The following is an 18,031-nucleotide window of genomic DNA, read 5'->3' on the forward strand; positions in this document are numbered from 1 at the left end:
GAGGTGACCAGTACAGTACTTAGAGAGTCTTTCTCTGAATTAAAAAAGAGAAAAAGAGAGCTAAAATAATAAGATAATAGATCTTCCTCTCATATCTACACATCCACAGTCACATCTACGTCCACAGCGCAGTACCTGCTCAAAGTGCTCTCACTCTAAATGTGAACTATTACATACAAGCTCACGCATACTTACCAAAATTATTTATATTATATATATTCATAAAATCTATATACAGTAATTATAATAATATACAACAAATCATACACTCTTAGTTCCTTTAAACCCTTTGTCACAGGATTTCCTCTCTGCACTCAGGTCCATTTCCTTGTTATCTCGTAACACAGTGAACCATTTTCACATTTGTGTTCATTTTAAGCTGTGCTTTGGATCATTGTCCTGCTGGAAGATCCAAACTATGGCTTAGTTTAAGCTTCCTGGCTGAGGCAGTCAGGTTTTGACTTAACGTCTACAGGTACTTGAGGTACTTGGGAGTCTGTGATGCCAAACAAACAAACTGGCCAGGGTCTTTGGAAGAAACACAGCCTCACAACATCACAGATCAGCCACCATACTTCTGACCTACTCTTCTGCAAGGCTATCTTTGTTTCTACGTCAAACCCACCTCTGGTGTTTGTTACCAAAAAGCTGCTTTATAAACAGCTGCATACCAACACCAGCCACACATGGAAACCAAGTAAAACTGTAAACTACTTTACCTAGCTTACCCAGCACAAACCTAAAAACAACAAATGCCCAAATGCAAAGGACACATGGCACTGTTAATGTGAATCACCACTCTTACACAGAACTCCAGCTTTGTAGCCTTTTTTCTCACCTTTTAATGTCTTGAGCGTAACAGCTCCCTGCTTAAATACTGCAAAGCACACTGACAAAAAATAAACAAATCTTTGTCCTACCTTCAGAAATGATGCAGCCGTGAAGTTGCTTTGAATATCCTCAGTAGTGTCTCTTGCTGTTCCCTATGATGAATTTTTGTTGTAAGATCCTGTTCAAATGAATTAGCTGTGCAATTTACTCCTTCCTTCTTGCTGAGCTTGCTCCATATGTTAATCCAAGATTCAATGCTGTCTGTACAGTAGGCTTTGCTGTTAGACTGGAATGATATCTTCCAAAATACTCAGAGGAATCTGAGTTTCTTGTCCAGATCAGTCATTTTGTTAATAGCTGATCTGTTTAGCGATAGTACCCTCGGCCTCTGCTGACTCTGATCAAACTAATTCTAACTAATACAATCGTTCGTAATGAACAGGCTGCAATGATTTGCGGTGATGTGGTGCTAATGGTTGGTGGGTGGAACATTGTAGAAGCTAGACAATAAAAATCAAGTTGAGATGACAATGCAGTCTGCCCATTAGACTGAGGGTGGAAAGGCTACTCCAGCACTTTCTCAGCACTGCAGTAACACTGACGTGGTGGTGGTGTGTTAGTGTGTGATGTGTTGGTACGAGTGGATCAGACCAACAGTGCTGCTGGAGTTTTTAAACACTGTGTCCACTCACTGTCCACTCTATTAGACACTCCTACCTTGTCGGTCCACCTTGTAAATGTAGAGTCAGAGACGATAGCTCATCTGCTGCTGCACAGTTTGTGTGGGTCATCCTCTAGTCCTTCATCAGTGGTCACAGGATGCTGCCCACAGGACGCTGTTGGCTGGATATTTTTGGTTGGTGGACTATTCTCAGTCCAGCAGTGACACTGAGGTGTTTAAAGACCAGCGCAACACACACTAACACACCACCACCACGTCAGTGTTACTGCAGTGCTAAGAATGATCCACCACCCAAATAGTACCTGCTCTGTGAGGGTCCATGGGGGTCCTGACCACTGAAGAACAGGGTAAAAGGGGGCTAACAAAGTATCAGAGAAACAGATGGACTACAGTCTGTAACTGTAGAACTACAAAGTGCACCTATATAGTAAGTGGAGCTGATAAAATGGACAGTGAGTGTAGAAACAAGGAGGTGGTCATAATGTTATGCCTGATCAAGGTATATGTATGTGTGTGTATATACATAAATATATGATGCCCATTCATATATATTGTTTTGTTGTCCTGTCTAGTATTTTTGTCTGGTATATTTACTGTATACTATGTGGGGACACCTACACATCACACCTACAGGAGCTTTTGACATCCCATTCTAAATCCATAATCCATAATATGGAGTTGGTCCCCCTTTGCAGCTCTAACAGCACATCTTCAATCTGAGCTGCAGCCTGAAGAGAGGTGTGGAAGAACTTGACTGGCCCTCGCAGAGCCCTGATCTCAACCCCATCAAACACCTTTAGGATGAACTAGAACGGAGATTTCGACAAGATTTTGGAGGGTCTGTGGGAATTCTTGCCCTTTCATCCAGAAGGGCATCTGTGAAGTCAGACACTGATGTTGGACGAGAGGGCCTGGCTCACAATCTCCATTCTAGTTCATCCCATAGGTGTTCGATGGGGTTGAGGTCTGGGCTCTGTGAGGGCCAGTCAAGTTCTTTCACACCTCTCTTCAGGCTGCAGCTCAGATTGAAGATGTGCTGAAGAATTCCACACAGCTTCTCCGTACACAGTTTCAGCACCCTGGGTTCAGTGCCATCAGGTCCCGCTGCTTTGCTCTGCTTGAGTTTTTCAGTTCCTTCTTCACCTGATTACCAGTGAAAGTATTATCACTGGACATTCTAATTGTGGGGGGTGGGTGAGAGGTGTCCATTGCAGACAGTGGTTGCTGATGGTCTCAGGTGTGAATGGCTGTGGTGGAGGAGGTTGAGGCTGTGGATGGCCCATGGCGTAGTTGTGTGTGTAAAGGCAGACTGCATGGCTTGGTGCTTTATTTTATACATCTGTGGCAATGAAACACCGGAAATCAACGATTAAAAGGTGTGTTCTAATATATAGAACACCATATAGTGTATATTCTGCACTCATTCCACACTGGCTATGTTTACATGCAACGATTTTTGCCAATCCGATTGAATACAATCCCATTACAGATTCAGACTGAGGTGTTTATATGCACTCTATTCAACAATCTGATGGAAAATCTTCGTTTACATGAGCACTACAAGTAATCCGATGCAAAATGACGCGCATGCGTGGATTAGCGTTTAGAGTAAACGTTACCATGACAGCGAACATCACGTGAGGTCCAGACCAGTTTCTGCTCCGCCATGTTGAGCGGTGTAAACTTTGGCCGTGACGCGACGCACATGCGCAGAACATACTTACACGTTCCGATTGGAATGTAATCGGATTCAGGCGTTTACATGGCTGTTATTCTTCTATTTAACGGATTATTTAGAAGTTTACCCACCTCGATCAGTCGGATAGAAATTGTATTCCGAATGGCCGCAATCGGATTAGACTATTCCGATTGAGGTGTTTACATGGACGTATTCTATTCTGATTGAGCTATTAGTCGGATTATTAACGGATTATCAGGCTGCATGTAAACGTGGCTACTGTTGTGTATCTGCACTCTGTGTAGTCCTGTTTAGTGTTGCTGTTGTGTGTTGCACCATGTGGCCTAAAGAATGACTTGTGTTTGAATCATTACTGAACTCTGTTTGAATGGTTACCAAACTCTACCAAAGCTGTCTTTTTGGATTTAGGTTTGTAGAGTGTTTGTTGTATTCTTGTATATTATGTAGATATTCTCTGTATTGAAAGTGTAGATTCAGTGGTTAGCTTGTATTAGTACATTTCCTTTTTTGCCTGTGATGGAGATGCAACTTACGTTTTACCACTGTTTTTTAAACTAGATCTGATCTATAACACTATGTATGGTTATGAACACTGAGCATCGTAATACTCCACAAAGTGTATGGTAGTACACCACAAAGACAAGAAACACGTAGTTGCTGGGTAAATACAACGTATAAAGTTTCACTTTACAGTCCTGTTTCCATCGTATTACAGAGAACTTACCGGTAAACATACTGATTAATATGTTTAATGAATTACTGTACTAGAGAAAATGTACTCAGTGGAAGGTACCATGCAGTTTATACAGTTTTTTTTGGTCATCTGTAACCTACTCTTCTCTATCATATAGGCATGTATTTCCTTAGCAGTTTGGTAGTACTTGCCATTACCATGTAACTTTTCAGTATTAAAAGTTGAAAGACACCTTGTATTTCTCACATTAGTTACTCAAAGTATGTACCCAGTATTACTTACAAAAGACTACATAAATACTAATTTTAATTTCTGTTTGAGTACTGCTGTACATACCTGGCATGTACAGACATGCAAGTACCACATTTTTGATTTTAAATGTTAGATATTTACCATACTATAAAATAAAGTGCTATCTAAATTTTATTTGCCATGGAAACCCATTCCATGAAGCTCTCTACGCTGTTCTTGCGCTAATCTGAAGACCACATGTAGTTTGGAGGTCTGTAGTGATTGACTCTGCAGAAAGTTGGCGACCTCTGTGCACTACGTGCCTCAGCATCTGCTGACCCTGCTCCGTGGCTGAGTTGCTGTCGTTGCCAATCGCTTCCACTTTGTTATAATACCACTGACAGTTGACTGTGGAATATTTAGTAGTGAGGAAATTTCACGACTGGACTTGTTGCACAGGTGGCATCCTATCATGGTACCACGCTGGAGTTCACTGAGCTCCTGAGAGCCCCATTCTTTCACTAATGTTTGTAGAAGCAGTCTGCAGGCCTAGGTGCTCGGTTTTATACACCTGTGGCCATGGAAGTGATTGGAACACCTGAATTCAATGATTTCATGTATGGTTCTGTTGACTTCTGCTGTCAGGCGTTGGTTTTTTGAAATTTGAATTTTGTAAAATCATGATTCTATGGGACTGAAGTGCGTTAGAAATAATACCTAAAGAATGAGCAGTATCATTCGCTAACCTCTCAATTGCATGAGATAATTCCCTTATTTGATCTAAAGCAATCATGACTCCATAATTCGGAATGAGCGCACCTAAAAATCAAGACCAGAAAGTTTGAGTGCAAGTGAAATGTTCGATGCATGGATTTGGATCACTGGTTGCTGATGAAAAGAAAGGTTGAAGAGCACGTGTCAAACCCTTTGCATGTGTATGAACTTGATATTTGGTTGGACATTGCTCTCCATTTACTTCAAGAGTAAATGTTACATCAACGTTTAAAAAAGAAGAGATTAATGATGACAACTCAGGAGTTAATGTTGTGTTGTGTCTCTGAAATTTTCGCAGCATAAGCTGATATCCTTTATGAGGAGGCAAAAGATCTAGAGTACCGTTTTTATGTAGCCAGACATTGTCTGGTACCAAATATTTAGTACTGGCAAACGCTTCATTGTCTTTGTACCATGTACATATTTGGTCATCGCAATTCACTGGCCCACAAGTACTAGGAACATCTAGAGATATTTCAGACATATCAGCCTCAGATGTATTTTCAGGACGATAGATTAAAATGACATGATTTCCTTGATCAGCATTATGATCTGAGGAAGAATGTGTGAAATTTTGTGGTCTCATAGCTGGTAATAAATAAATTAATGAACATCGACCATTAAATCTAGCAGGTAATTCACTGAAAGCAGTACTACCACATAACCAATATGTCCCTGATGGAAATTCATTTACTGACAGCCAATTAATCCATGGACCATTCTCATAAATGCAGTCTTGAATTGTTTTTGCTGTAAAATGTGGTTGATTTTGGGATGTATGACTATGACTTAACTGATTAAGCTGTATCACAAAACCACATAATGCTTTAGGAATTTCCCCTAGATATGGTGATGTATCTGAATGTTTTTCAACACACCAGGGTAATTTAAATGGAGTTATAATGTCTGTAATATTATATGGTGGAGCATATGTTTAGTCACAAGACGGCATACCAGGTGTACAACACTGAGTGGTCTTTGGTTGGGTTACGTTGTGGCATGAACTGACATTGAAAATTTGAACATTGGTATGTAACACGGCACATGTATCGCAGTCAGAAATAGCATGTCCAGACCATGCTAGTCCTGCTGATACACCTACCGGGTGCGGGATACAAACATTTTGTCCTGGAAACAACGTTTGTCTTGTTAGAATTAAATAACGATTGCAATGTGTTGTCACTGTCTACATTAGAGACAGGACTACCCAGGAATGGTGTGTATGTCATGAACAAAATGACAGTACTAAAAACAAAGTTCGGATTTATTGTGATCATCTTGGTCATCTGTGAGTTGGTGAGATTTCTGGCTTTGATGTCTTGATGACTGATGATATCGTCTTTGTGGAACACTCAGATGGTCATCTGTTAGTAGATCTGGAAATATTCTTGGCTGGTTCAGGTTGTGTGGTTCTTGGAGGTTTTTCCCACTTCTGGTAGCTGTAAAACACAAATACCATCAGCAGTATCTTGTCGTCATAGTACACACGATATACTTGTGGCTGTTTGCTCTAACATTGTATTTTGTGCCACCAGTCTGACCCTACCTCACCTTTTGGGTCCTAAGGTCCTAACTGGAAGTGTGGAGACGCTAGTCGTCATTTAGGGGTATGGGAAATCTTCACTTTGGGGATCACCCCTGCCAGCCTACAAGCCAACAGTTCTGCCCCAAAGCCCTTCCAGTGAGGCCACCCATGTATCCCTAATTAAGGAGGTGGTACAATTTTCCAATGTGAAGCATGTGTCCACGCTTTACAACCTTGACATAGAACTGCTGCAACCTTAACCAAGAGAACTTAGAACAGCCTTTACCTTTTAGCCTCTGATGAAACAACAGCTGTGTGATTCTTATCATGACAGTCCTGAGCAAATTGCATCCACCCCCCTTGAAGGTTCAGTCACACCTCACCTTCTTCAGGGGTTCTGCCAAAACTCAAGTGGAACTTCCTTAAAGCCTTGTAATAAAATTGCGTGCTTTTTCCGAACAGGCTCAAAACATAATGGAAGTTCACACTCTAACATGATATAAGAAATGCATCACCTGCAACAGCTGTAAAGAACCATCAGATCATGCTAAATGCAGTCAAATCATGGACTAAATCTTAATCTTGGAAGTTTAGCTGAAACCTGGTCACTGCATGCGGTGAAAAAACACTCATCCTGCATTTTACAGTCTTTGAGACTGTGTGCTGAGACCTTTGCAGGACTGAGTCAAGATCTACATATGAAAATGAATTTTATATGTGCTTCTTGATTGGCCTGATGCATAATTATATTTCAATTTCAGTCTTACCAGAAATCAGTCAAAATTCTCCCTTCTTGGAGATTTCCAAACCTGTTGAATTCAAAATCAACTGTAGTAAAACTTAAAGTACCAATTACCCCAGTTAGTCTTCATTATTCATCTCAGCGCCTGTGTTTTGTGTATTATTACATAACTTCAATACCAGTTTAGGAATAGACTATGTGCTCTTTTTAATGCACACATCATTCCTTAATTACTACAAAGACAAATGTTTCTCTGCTGTTGTTACATTTTCCCTTGCTCAGATCTGAGACCAACAGTGCTCCTTACAAATCTTTATCTGTTTTAAAAGATCTGAACCAGACTAGCTAAGGTGAGGCTAGTACTATTGTCAGACTTAAACTATGAGCAAATGTTAAGCTTATCAGAACCTTAATCATTAACATAAACATGGCAGACTGTGATGAACATGTCCTAATCCTCCACTGTAGAATCAGCTAGCAGTTTGCTAATGCTATTCTTTCAACCTATGTTTCAAACAGGACCAAATATCTGTAACAGATTTTAGCTATGTCTCGACATAATCTCATCAGTTAAGGATATCTGCTCATGATTCTACCACAGACATTTACAGCTAAGGGAAACAGCAGATTCACTTGACCAAGTTGTAACATAACTAACTGGCATTATTGAACTACCCCATTTTGAGAATCAGACATTACTGTCATCATTAACAATGAGGCGTCAAAACTCTTTTGAAGGCAAACTACAACACTTAAGAAACTTTTAGAAGCTGTGAGAGCAAAGCCAATTGCCACTTCTTTGGCAGTAATTACATCTACATGAGCTGAACCAATAAAATCATCATAAAACCATAAAACCATTGAAGGCACCCACAGGTTACACAGAACCCAAAGCAGCAGCCTTAAAACAGTGAAGGACTGAACTTTTTTTACCATGCCTAAAGTTATTAACTAGCTGGTTTATGATTCATGGTAGTTTTTACCTACCATCTATCGTCCTGCTCATGGATAATTGGCTATAAATACGCTCCCACAGAAGCTATTGTTAGTTTAATTGATCCTTCTCTGTGGGAATGGCAGAAAACAAAGTTGCTTTCTGTATCAGCTTTACAAATTTATCTTTCACATTGGGGATGAAAGCCCCACCCACAGAGTTGGATTGAGTTTTCCCTAAACTCACTTTACTCTTTGCCTTAGACTTCTTCTTGCATGTGCAAGGACCCATTTTACCACAGTAGTGACATTATCATGTGTTCCCCTGCTTTGCTTACTCCCGGAACCATGGGACACATTCTTTACCACGGTAGCTGTGTGCAGCTTTGTCTTGCGTGGCATCAGAAAAGGACCCAAACCCATCACTTTAGGATGGTTGAATTCTTTTGCAATGCGACCAGTTTGTTCAGAGGGAAGAGGCTTTTATTTCACAGTTGCTTTATCCTGTCCATCTTTTAACTTTACATGGTTTATCACTACAGGAGCAGCTTCCAGTACAGAGAGGTCAAACGTGTCATCCTCACAGTCACTGGAAGACATGGATTGCCCTGTCTTGTTTTTAGATTCATCTAAGGATGGATATAACTGTTGTTTTTCTCTGTTATCTCTCTTTTTCTAGAACCTCAACTTTTGCTTCAAGGAGAACAAGCGAGCGCTGTGTACTTTCACAGGTTTTCTGTGCACTGATAGCAGCACGTTTGTGATTAGCACATTCTTCTTTTAATTGGTCAATTTTGGACCGTTGTTCTCTCATAAGCAAAGCATGCCATTGTCTAAAGACTTGAACACACCCCTCAAAATTTTTCTTTTTCACACATTTAGCAAGAACTGTGAAACACTGCTCCTGACTCCAGTCTGAACTTTCTGGAAGATTGAATTTTTTACAGAGTTTAGCCTTTCTTTTTAGATAAAATTTGTCTAGCATCTTTGTTAAATCTAACTCAAATGCACTTCTGTCTGCATATTGGGGAGATGTGGATTCTGTATTATTAGAAGTGGAACCAGCCACATTTCTGGAAGAACAGAATTTCTGCATTTTAAGTGCTAATATTTTAAACTTACACAATTACAAAACAAAAACAACACAAAACAATAAAGTAGATCTGACCTCTTCCCCGAGTAAGGGCGCCACCTTAAACCTCTAATCAGGGACTAAGGAACTAGGATACACCTAATTCAAAGCTGTGTGTGCTGCTTTTTGAGTTTTCTTTCGCTCACCGTTAGTGTAGGAGGTGAAGGTTCATCGTCTTTACAGCACAGGATCAGCCAGCAGCAGACCGTCACTAGAGTCTCGATTTCCGTCGAACTGCAGAGGATGTTTACAGCTTTAGATGTCTCAAAAAACTGGAAAAACCTTGCAGATCTCGGATCCCACCTTCGTCGCCAAAAAATCTGTTGACTTCTGCTGGCAAGCGTTGGTTTTTTGAAGCAAACAGGAGTGGACGAAAATGAGGTTTATTGAACGCGCGTCTTCCTAACCAAACAAGTCTAATGAAGCTTACACACTGATGAAACTTATAGTCACAAAATGTAAACCACACCCTCAGTTGTCTCTTTGTCTCAACGAACCCCCGGAACCCCCCACGGAATGGACAACTGCCTGTACCTTTGTAATTAAAATAGAAGTGTTGAGGCCCACCCTAGGAGCCAGGATGGGTCTGAGATATCACCATCAGCAAATGGCATTGCTAGGTTGGGGGGCTATAGATAACCAGATGTGAGATAGGCTAACCATTGGGGGTCGTTAAATGACAAAGGACTGCTCTCCACAGCCCCCACACATCACCCAAGAGAGACATACAAAATGCAAACGAGATTAATACAAAAAGGCAAGGGAGAAAACAGGGAAAAGGTTTAAGAGAAGTTACAAGTTAATAAGGAACAAATAAAGTAAAATGAAATAAAAATTATATTTAACAGTTCGTGTATATAGTGTATGTTTCATCTGTCCTCCTTGTTCATGTGACCTATGATAGTTAGTATTTAAAGACCGGGCTTTAGTTAGATCTTTGCGAGGAATTGCTTTCTTGTGAGCTCCTGAGCATTTTTTTCTTGTATTGCCTGCTTGTTTTTTGACTGTTTTTCTGGATTTTCGACTCTGCCTTTTGTCTCTGCCCTTTTGGATTTTGTCTGCCTTCTGGTAATGTTTGTCTTTTTGTGTTTTTGGACTGTTTTGGATCTGACCATTGCCTGTGTTTTGACTATGAGTTTGGAAAGTGTTTCAATGAGAGTGTTACAACAGTACATTCAGAGCTCTGCATCTAGAGTTCTCACCCATACTAAGCGTTCATCTCACATCACTCCCGTTCTCTCTCAGCTACACTGGCTACCAGTTTAAAATTTGACTATTCACTTTCATCCCTGTATAACTTCGTTCCCCTCTACCACAGAGAACTTCTGACCTCTTAGACTCCCTCTCGCTCTCTCAGGTCTTCTTGTAATAACTTACTTGCTGTCCCAGCACCAGACTTTCCACTTTGGTAGGGAAGATCTGGAACTCTCTTTTGTGATCCATCTGTGACTGCTCATCTTTCTCTACTTTCAAATCTAATTTAAAGATTTTTCTCTTTCATGAGCATTTTTCTTCCTCCTTCACTGCTTAGTCATAGAGGTTTTTTGTGTTATGTAAAGCGACCTTGGTATTGTGAAAGGCGCTATATAAATGTAACATTATTATTATTATTATTATTATTAATAATAATAATGGTTAAGTAATTTATTCAGTGTTTCAATACATCTCTTTAAGTGACTGTTCAGCTCGGCCATTTTTCTGAAGTTGTTCTGTCCACTGGGTGATTTATTTACTGTTCTGTGTCTGTCCCACAGAGAGACACTCCTTATACCACACCTACAACGCTCACTCCAACAACTGGATCATGAAGGCCACTGTCCAGTTTGATGGCGTGGGGGTCTACTGTTTCATCCAAAAAAGAACTGGTATCTGGATGTACTCTCCCTGGAGAATAAGAATGATTGATGTGGATTACATATTTTGTAATTATTATAAAGAGCTCTATCACCATCTAAAAGGTATCAGTTCTAAAGATTGGTGTTGAATTTGATCATATTAAAAACACTCTAAATATGTATAATATCAGAAATGTATATGGTGAGCTGTGTGTTAAAGACTATAAATAAATGATGTTTGTCTGCATTTCAGATACTGACAGTGACCTTACACAGAGATATGTCTGTGAGGTCGAGAGATCCTCTAGTGGAGATGTGACCTTACTGAGCACTACAGCTGAATTCAGACTCAATGGAAAGATCATCCTCCGCTTTAATGATGACAGAGATGAGTGGGAAGCGCTGGACAAAAGGTTCCTAGCAGTTAAAACAGAGTGGAACAGTTTAACCCACTTCAATCAAATCATCAAGTACTATCTGCAGCAAGGCTGTACAGACAGACTGCGGTCTTACCTGAACTTTTATGATGAGCACATTAGAACTAGTGTGTTTCCTATTGAAGGAAAGTGGTCTTACCTGAAAGATTCTGATAAGGACATCAGAAACAGCCCTTCTAGTGTGGCTCCTAGTGATGAACCGCGGTCTTACGCGGAACGTTCTGATGAGGACATAAGAAACAGCACTTCTACTGTGGCTCCTAGTGATAAACCGCGGTCTTACACGGAACGTTCTGATGAGGAAATAAGAAACAGCACTTCTAGTGTGGTTCCTAGTGATGAACCGCGGTCTTACACGGAACGTTCTGATGAGGAAATAAGAAACAGCACTTCTAGTGTGGTTCCTAGTGATAAACCACTGCCTTACGCGGAACGTTCTGATGAGGACATAAGAAACAGCACTTCTAGTGTGGTTCCTAGTGATAAACCGCTGCCTTACGCGAAACGTTCTGATGAGGACATCAGAAACAGCACTTCTAGTGTGGTTCCTAGTGATGAACCGCGGTCTTACGCGGAACGTTCTGATGAGGACATCAGAAACAGCCCTTCTAGTGTGGTTCCTAGTGATGAACCGCGGTCTTACACGGAACGTTCTGATGAGGACATAAGAAACAGCACTTCTACTGTGGCTCCTAGTGATGAACCGCGGTCTTACACGGAACGTTCTGATGAGGACATAAGAAACAGCACTTCTACTGTGGTTCCTAGTGATAAACCGCGGTCTTACGTGGAACGTTCTGATGAGGACATAAGAAACAGCACTTCTAGCGTGGTTCCTAGTGATAACCCGCTGCCTTACGCGGAACGTTCTGATGAGGACATAAGAAACAGCACTTCTAGTGTGGCTCCTAGTGATAAACCACTGCCTTACGTGGAACGTTCTGATGAGGACATCAGAAACAGCACTTCTAGTGTGGTTCCTAGTGATAAACCACTGCCTTACGCGGAACGTTCTGATGAGGACATAAGAAACAGCACTTCTAGTGTGGCTCCTAGTGATGAACCGCGGTCTTACGCGGAACGTTCTGATGAGGACATAAGAAACAGCCCTTCTAGTGTGGCTCCTAGTGATGAACCGCGGTCTTACGTGGAACGTTCTGATGAGGACATAAGAAACAGCACTTCTAGTGTGGTTCCTAGTGATAACCCGCTGCCTTACGCGGAACGTTCTGATGAGGACATCAGAAACAGCCCTTCTAGTGTGGTTCCTAGTGATAAACCGCAGCCTTACGCGGAACGTTCTGATGAGGACATCAGAAACAGCACTTCTAGTGTGGTTCCTAGTGATAAACCGCTGCCTTACGTGGAACGTTCTGATGAGGACATCAGAAACAGCACTTCTACTGTGGCTCCTAGTGATAAACCGTGGTCTTACACAGAACGTTCTGATGAGGACATCAGAAACAGCACTTCTAGTGTGGTTCCTAGTGATGAACCGCGGTCTTACACGGAACGTTCTGATGAGGACATCAGAAACAGCACTTCTAGTGTGGTACCTAGTGATAAACCGCTGCCTTACGCGAAACGTTCTGATGAGGACATCAGAAACAGCACTTCTAGTGTGGTTCCTAGTGATAACCCGCTGCCTTACGCGGAACGTTCTGATGAGGACATCAGAAACAGCACTTCTAGTTGGGTTCCTAGTGATAAACCGCGGCCTTACGTGGAACGTTCTGATGAGGACATCAGAAACAGCACTTCTAGTGTGGTTCCTAGTGATAAACCGCTGTCTTACACGGAACGTTCTGATGAGGACATCAGAAACAGCACTTCTAGTGTGGTTCCTAGTGATAAACCGCTGTCTTACACGGAACGTTCTGATGAGGACATCAGAAACAGCACTTCTAGTGTGGTTCCTAGTGATAAACCACAATCTTACGCGGAACGTTCTGATGAGGACATAAGAAACAGCACTTCTAGTGTGGCTCCTAGTGATAAACCGCTGCCTTACGCGGAACGTTCTGATGAGGACATCAGAAACAGCACTTCTAGTGTGGTTCCTAGTGATAAACCGCTGCCTTACGCGGAACGTTCTGATGAGGACATAAGAAACAGCATTTCTACTGTGTCTCCTAGTGATAACCCGCTGCCTTACGCGGAACGTTCTGATGAGGACATCAGAAACAGCACTTCTACTGTGGCTCCTAGTGATAAACCGCGGTCTTACACAGAACGTTCTGATGAGGACATCAGAAACAGCACTTCTAGTGTGGTTCCTAGTGATGAACCGCGGTCTTACACGGAACGTTCTGATGAGGACATCAGAAACAGCACTTCTAGTGTGGTACCTAGTGATAAACCGCTGCCTTACGCGAAACGTTCTGATGAGGACATCAGAAACAGCACTTCTAGTGTGGTTCCTAGTGATAACCTGCTGCCTTACGCGGAACGTTCTGATGAGGACATCAGAAACAGCACTTCTAGTTGGGTTCCTAGTGATAAACCGCTGTCTTACACGGAACGTTCTGATGAGGACATCAGAAACAGCACTTCTAGTGTGGTTCCTAGTGATAAACCGCTGTCTTACACGGAACGTTCTGATGAGGACATCAGAAACAGCACTTCTAGTGTGGTTCCTAGTGATAAACCACAATCTTACGCGGAACGTTCTGATGAGGACATAAGAAACAGCAATTCTAGTGTGGCTCCTAGTGATAAACCGCTGCCTTACGCGGAACGTTCTGATGAGGACATCAGAAACAGCACTTCTAGTGTGGTTCCTAGTGATAAACCGCTGCCTTACGCGGAACGTTCTGATGAGGACATAAGAAACAGCATTTCTACTGTGTCTCCTAGTGATAACCCGCTGCCTTATGCGGAACGTTCTGATGAGGACATCAGAAACAGCACTTCTACTGTGGCTCCTAGTGATAAACCGCGGTCTTACGCGGAACGTTCTGATGAGGACATAAGAAACAGCACTTCTAGTGTGGTTCCTAGTGATAAACCATGGTCTTACACGGAACGTTCTGATGAGGACATCAGAAACAGCACTTCTACTGTGGCTCCTAGTGATAAACCACGGTCTTACCCGGAACGTTCTGATGAGGACATCAGAAACAGCACTTCTACTGTGGTTCCTAGTGATAAACCACGGTCTTACACGGAACGTTCTGATGAGGACATCAGAAACAGCACTTCTAGTGTGGTTCCTAGTGATAAACCACGGTCTTACGCGGAACGTTCTGATGAGGACATCAGAAACAGCACTTCTAGTGTGGTTCCTAGTGATAAACCACGGTCTTACGCGGAACGTTCTGATGAGGACATAAGAAACAGCACTTCTAGTGTGGTTCCTAGTGATAAACCGCTGCCTTACGCGGAACGTTCTGATGAGGACATAAGAAACAGCACTTCTAGTGTGGTTCCTAGTGATAAACCACGGTCTTACATGGAACGTTCTGATGAGGACATCAGAAACAGCACTTCTAGTGTGGCTCCTAGTGATAAACCACGGTCTTACCCGGAACGTTCTGATGAGGACATCAGAAACAGCACTTCTACTGTGGTTCCTAGTGATAAACCACGGTCTTACACGGAACGTTCTGATGAGGACATCAGAAACAGCACTTCTACTGTGGTTCCTAGTGATAAACCACGGTCTTACACGGAACGTTCTGATGAGGACATAAGAAACAGCACTTCTAGTGTGGCTCCTAGTGATAAACCACGGTCTTACCCGGAACGTTCTGATGAGGACATCAGAAACAGCACTTCTACTGTGGTTCCTAGTGATAAACCACGGTCTTACACGGAACGTTCTGATGAGGACATCAGAAACAGCACTTCTAGTGTGGTTCCTAGTGATAAACCACGGTCTTACGCGGAACGTTCTGATGAGGACATCAGAAACAGCACTTCTAGTGTGGTTCCTAGTGATAAACCACGGTCTTACGCGGAACGTTCTGATGAGGACATCAGAAACAGCACTTCTAGTTGGGTTCCTAGTGATAAACCGCTGTCTTACACGGAACGTTCTGATGAGGACATCAGAAACAGCACTTCTAGTGTGGTTCCTAGTGATAAACCGCTGTCTTACACGGAACGTTCTGATGAGGACATCAGAAACAGCACTTCTAGTGTGGTTCCTAGTGATAAACCACAATCTTACGCGGAACGTTCTGATGAGGACATAAGAAACAGCACTTCTAGTGTGGCTCCTAGTGATAAACCGCTGCCTTACGCGGAACGTTCTGATGAGGACATCAGAAACAGCACTTCTAGTGTGGTTCCTAGTGATAAACCGCTGCCTTACGCGGAACGTTCTGATGAGGACATAAGAAACAGCATTTCTACTGTGTCTCCTAGTGATAACCCGCTGCCTTACGCGGAACGTTCTGATGAGGACATAAGAAACAGCACTTCTAGTGTGGTTCCTAGTGATAAACCATGGTCTTACACGGAACGTTCTGATGAGGACATCAGAAACAGCACTTCTAGTGTGGCTCCTAGTGATAAACCACGGTCTTACCCGGAACGTTCTGATGAGGACATCAGAAACAGCACTTCTACTGTGGTTCCTAGTGATAAACCACGGTCTTACACGGAACGTTCTGATGAGGACATCAGAAACAGCACTTCTAGTGTGGTTCCTAGTGATAAACCACGGTCTTACGCGGAACGTTCTGATGAGGACATCAGAAACAGCACTTCTAGTGTGGTTCCTAGTGATAAACCACGGTCTTACGCGGAACGTTCTGATGAGGACATAAGAAACAGCACTTCTAGTGTGGTTCCTAGTGATAAACCGCTGCCTTACGCGGAACGTTCTGATGAGGACATAAGAAACAGCACTTCTAGTGTGGTTCCTAGTGATAAACCACGGTCTTACATGGAACGTTCTGATGAGGACATCAGAAACAGCACTTCTAGTGTGGCTCCTAGTGATAAACCACGGTCTTACCCGGAACGTTCTGATGAGGACATCAGAAACAGCACTTCTACTGTGGTTCCTAGTGATAAACCACGGTCTTACACGGAACGTTCTGATGAGGACATCAGAAACAACACTTCTACTGTGGTTCCTAGTGATAAACCACGGTCTTACACGGAACGTTCTGATGAGGACATAAGAAACAGCACTTCTAGTGTGGCTCCTAGTGATAAACCACGGTCTTACCCGGAACGTTCTGATGAGGACATCAGAAACAGCACTTCTACTGTGGTTCCTAGTGATAAACCACGGTCTTACACGGAACGTTCTGATGAGGACATCAGAAACAGCACTTCTAGTGTGGTTCCTAGTGATAAACCACGGTCTTACGCGGAACGTTCTGATGAGGACATCAGAAACAGCACTTCTAGTGTGGTTCCTAGTGATAAACCACGGTCTTACGCGGAACGTTCTGATGAGGACATCAGAAACAGCACTTCTAGTGTGGCTCCTAGTGATAAACCACGGTCTTACGCGGAACGTTCTGATGAGGACATCAGAAACAGCACTTCTAGTGTGGCTCCTAGTGATAAACCACGGTCTTACCCGGAACGTTCTGATGAGGACATAAGAAACAGCACTTCCACTGTAATTCCTTGTGATACAAATAAGGGGAAGAAAGAAAATGAAGGAAAAGAGGGAACAGAGATATTATTAGTTCTCTCATGCATAGTAAATGCCTGTTTTGCTGTTGCGATGGCTTTTGCACTTCTTATGAAAAAAATAGCAAAAGGAAAAGTTGTGAAACCTCCAGTTAAACGTGCCCACAGAGGATATTCAAATGGTGAGAACAAAAACTGTCTGTTTATATGTTCTCACACACTGGCAGTCTAAAAGAAATACTCAGGTGCAGATGATACTGATATTCAGCAACTGCTGAAAGCATTTGAATGGATCAATCACTTAATCTGTTGGCGGATAAACACAAAATAACAAAATAACTTGATATGCCAGCAGTTCACCATATCACTCATCCAGTGATGGAGTGGGCTGTTTTTTGTTTGGTTGGGGAATTTTTCATTTTTATCTAGTGTGTATTAGTGATTACTACAAAAACAACATTAAAGCATTAAGCAATTATTTTAAACTGCTGATTTTAAACATTATTATTATTATAATTATCTGTCTTGTTAACCCAGAGAAACAGAGCCAAGTTCTGACTATTTTGGATTTTTAAAATACAATTTTTTAATTTTAAGGGTACTTGTAATTCACAGCTGGAGCTTTTAATTCACAGCTGGAGCTTTTAATTCACAGCTGGAACAATCAGTGATCCATTTGTAGACAGATGGTGTTTCATGAGAGGAGATGTTGATGATCTTCTCCCTCTTTCAGTGATGGTGTTGTATGCAAAAGTTTGAACACTTCTGGTCAAATTCCATGTGTTGCTGATTTTCTAGGTGAAAATAAATGTGACATTTTTTTGCTAATTTTTTTAGTTTATCATATTGGGAGAAAAGTAAAACATAAAATGTGCCATAACTCTCACAGTCCACATTTTATGTCTTGATGTTTTCCCAGTA

At 42.0% G+C, this 18,031-nt stretch overlaps 1 protein-coding gene across 11 annotated transcripts in view; it reads left to right on the top strand.

Moving 5' to 3' along the window:
- Window positions 1-18,031, top strand: part of LOC118801027 (uncharacterized threonine-rich GPI-anchored glycoprotein PJ4664.02-like) — a 33,127-nt gene that overhangs the window by 8,712 nt on the left and 6,384 nt on the right. For 9 of the 11 annotated variants that reach the window (XR_005006433.1, XM_036561208.1, XM_036561206.1 and 6 more), the window contains exons 4-5: window positions 10,998-11,201; window positions 11,332-17,292. Coding sequence is in view for 10 of the 11 variants with exons in the window: in XM_036561208.1 (XP_036417101.1) it covers window positions 10,998-11,201; window positions 11,332-17,292 (6,165 nt within the window). In the remaining variant the exon portion in view is untranslated. The remainder of the gene's footprint in view (window positions 1-10,997; window positions 11,202-11,331; window positions 17,293-18,031) is intronic. The other 2 variants (XM_036561213.1, XM_036561215.1) reach the window with 2 other exon arrangements.

The sequence above is a fragment of the Colossoma macropomum genome, unplaced genomic scaffold (genome assembly GCF_904425465.1).
Source record: "Colossoma macropomum unplaced genomic scaffold, Colossoma_macropomum, whole genome shotgun sequence".
Taxonomy (NCBI): Eukaryota; Metazoa; Chordata; class Actinopteri; order Characiformes; family Serrasalmidae; genus Colossoma; species Colossoma macropomum.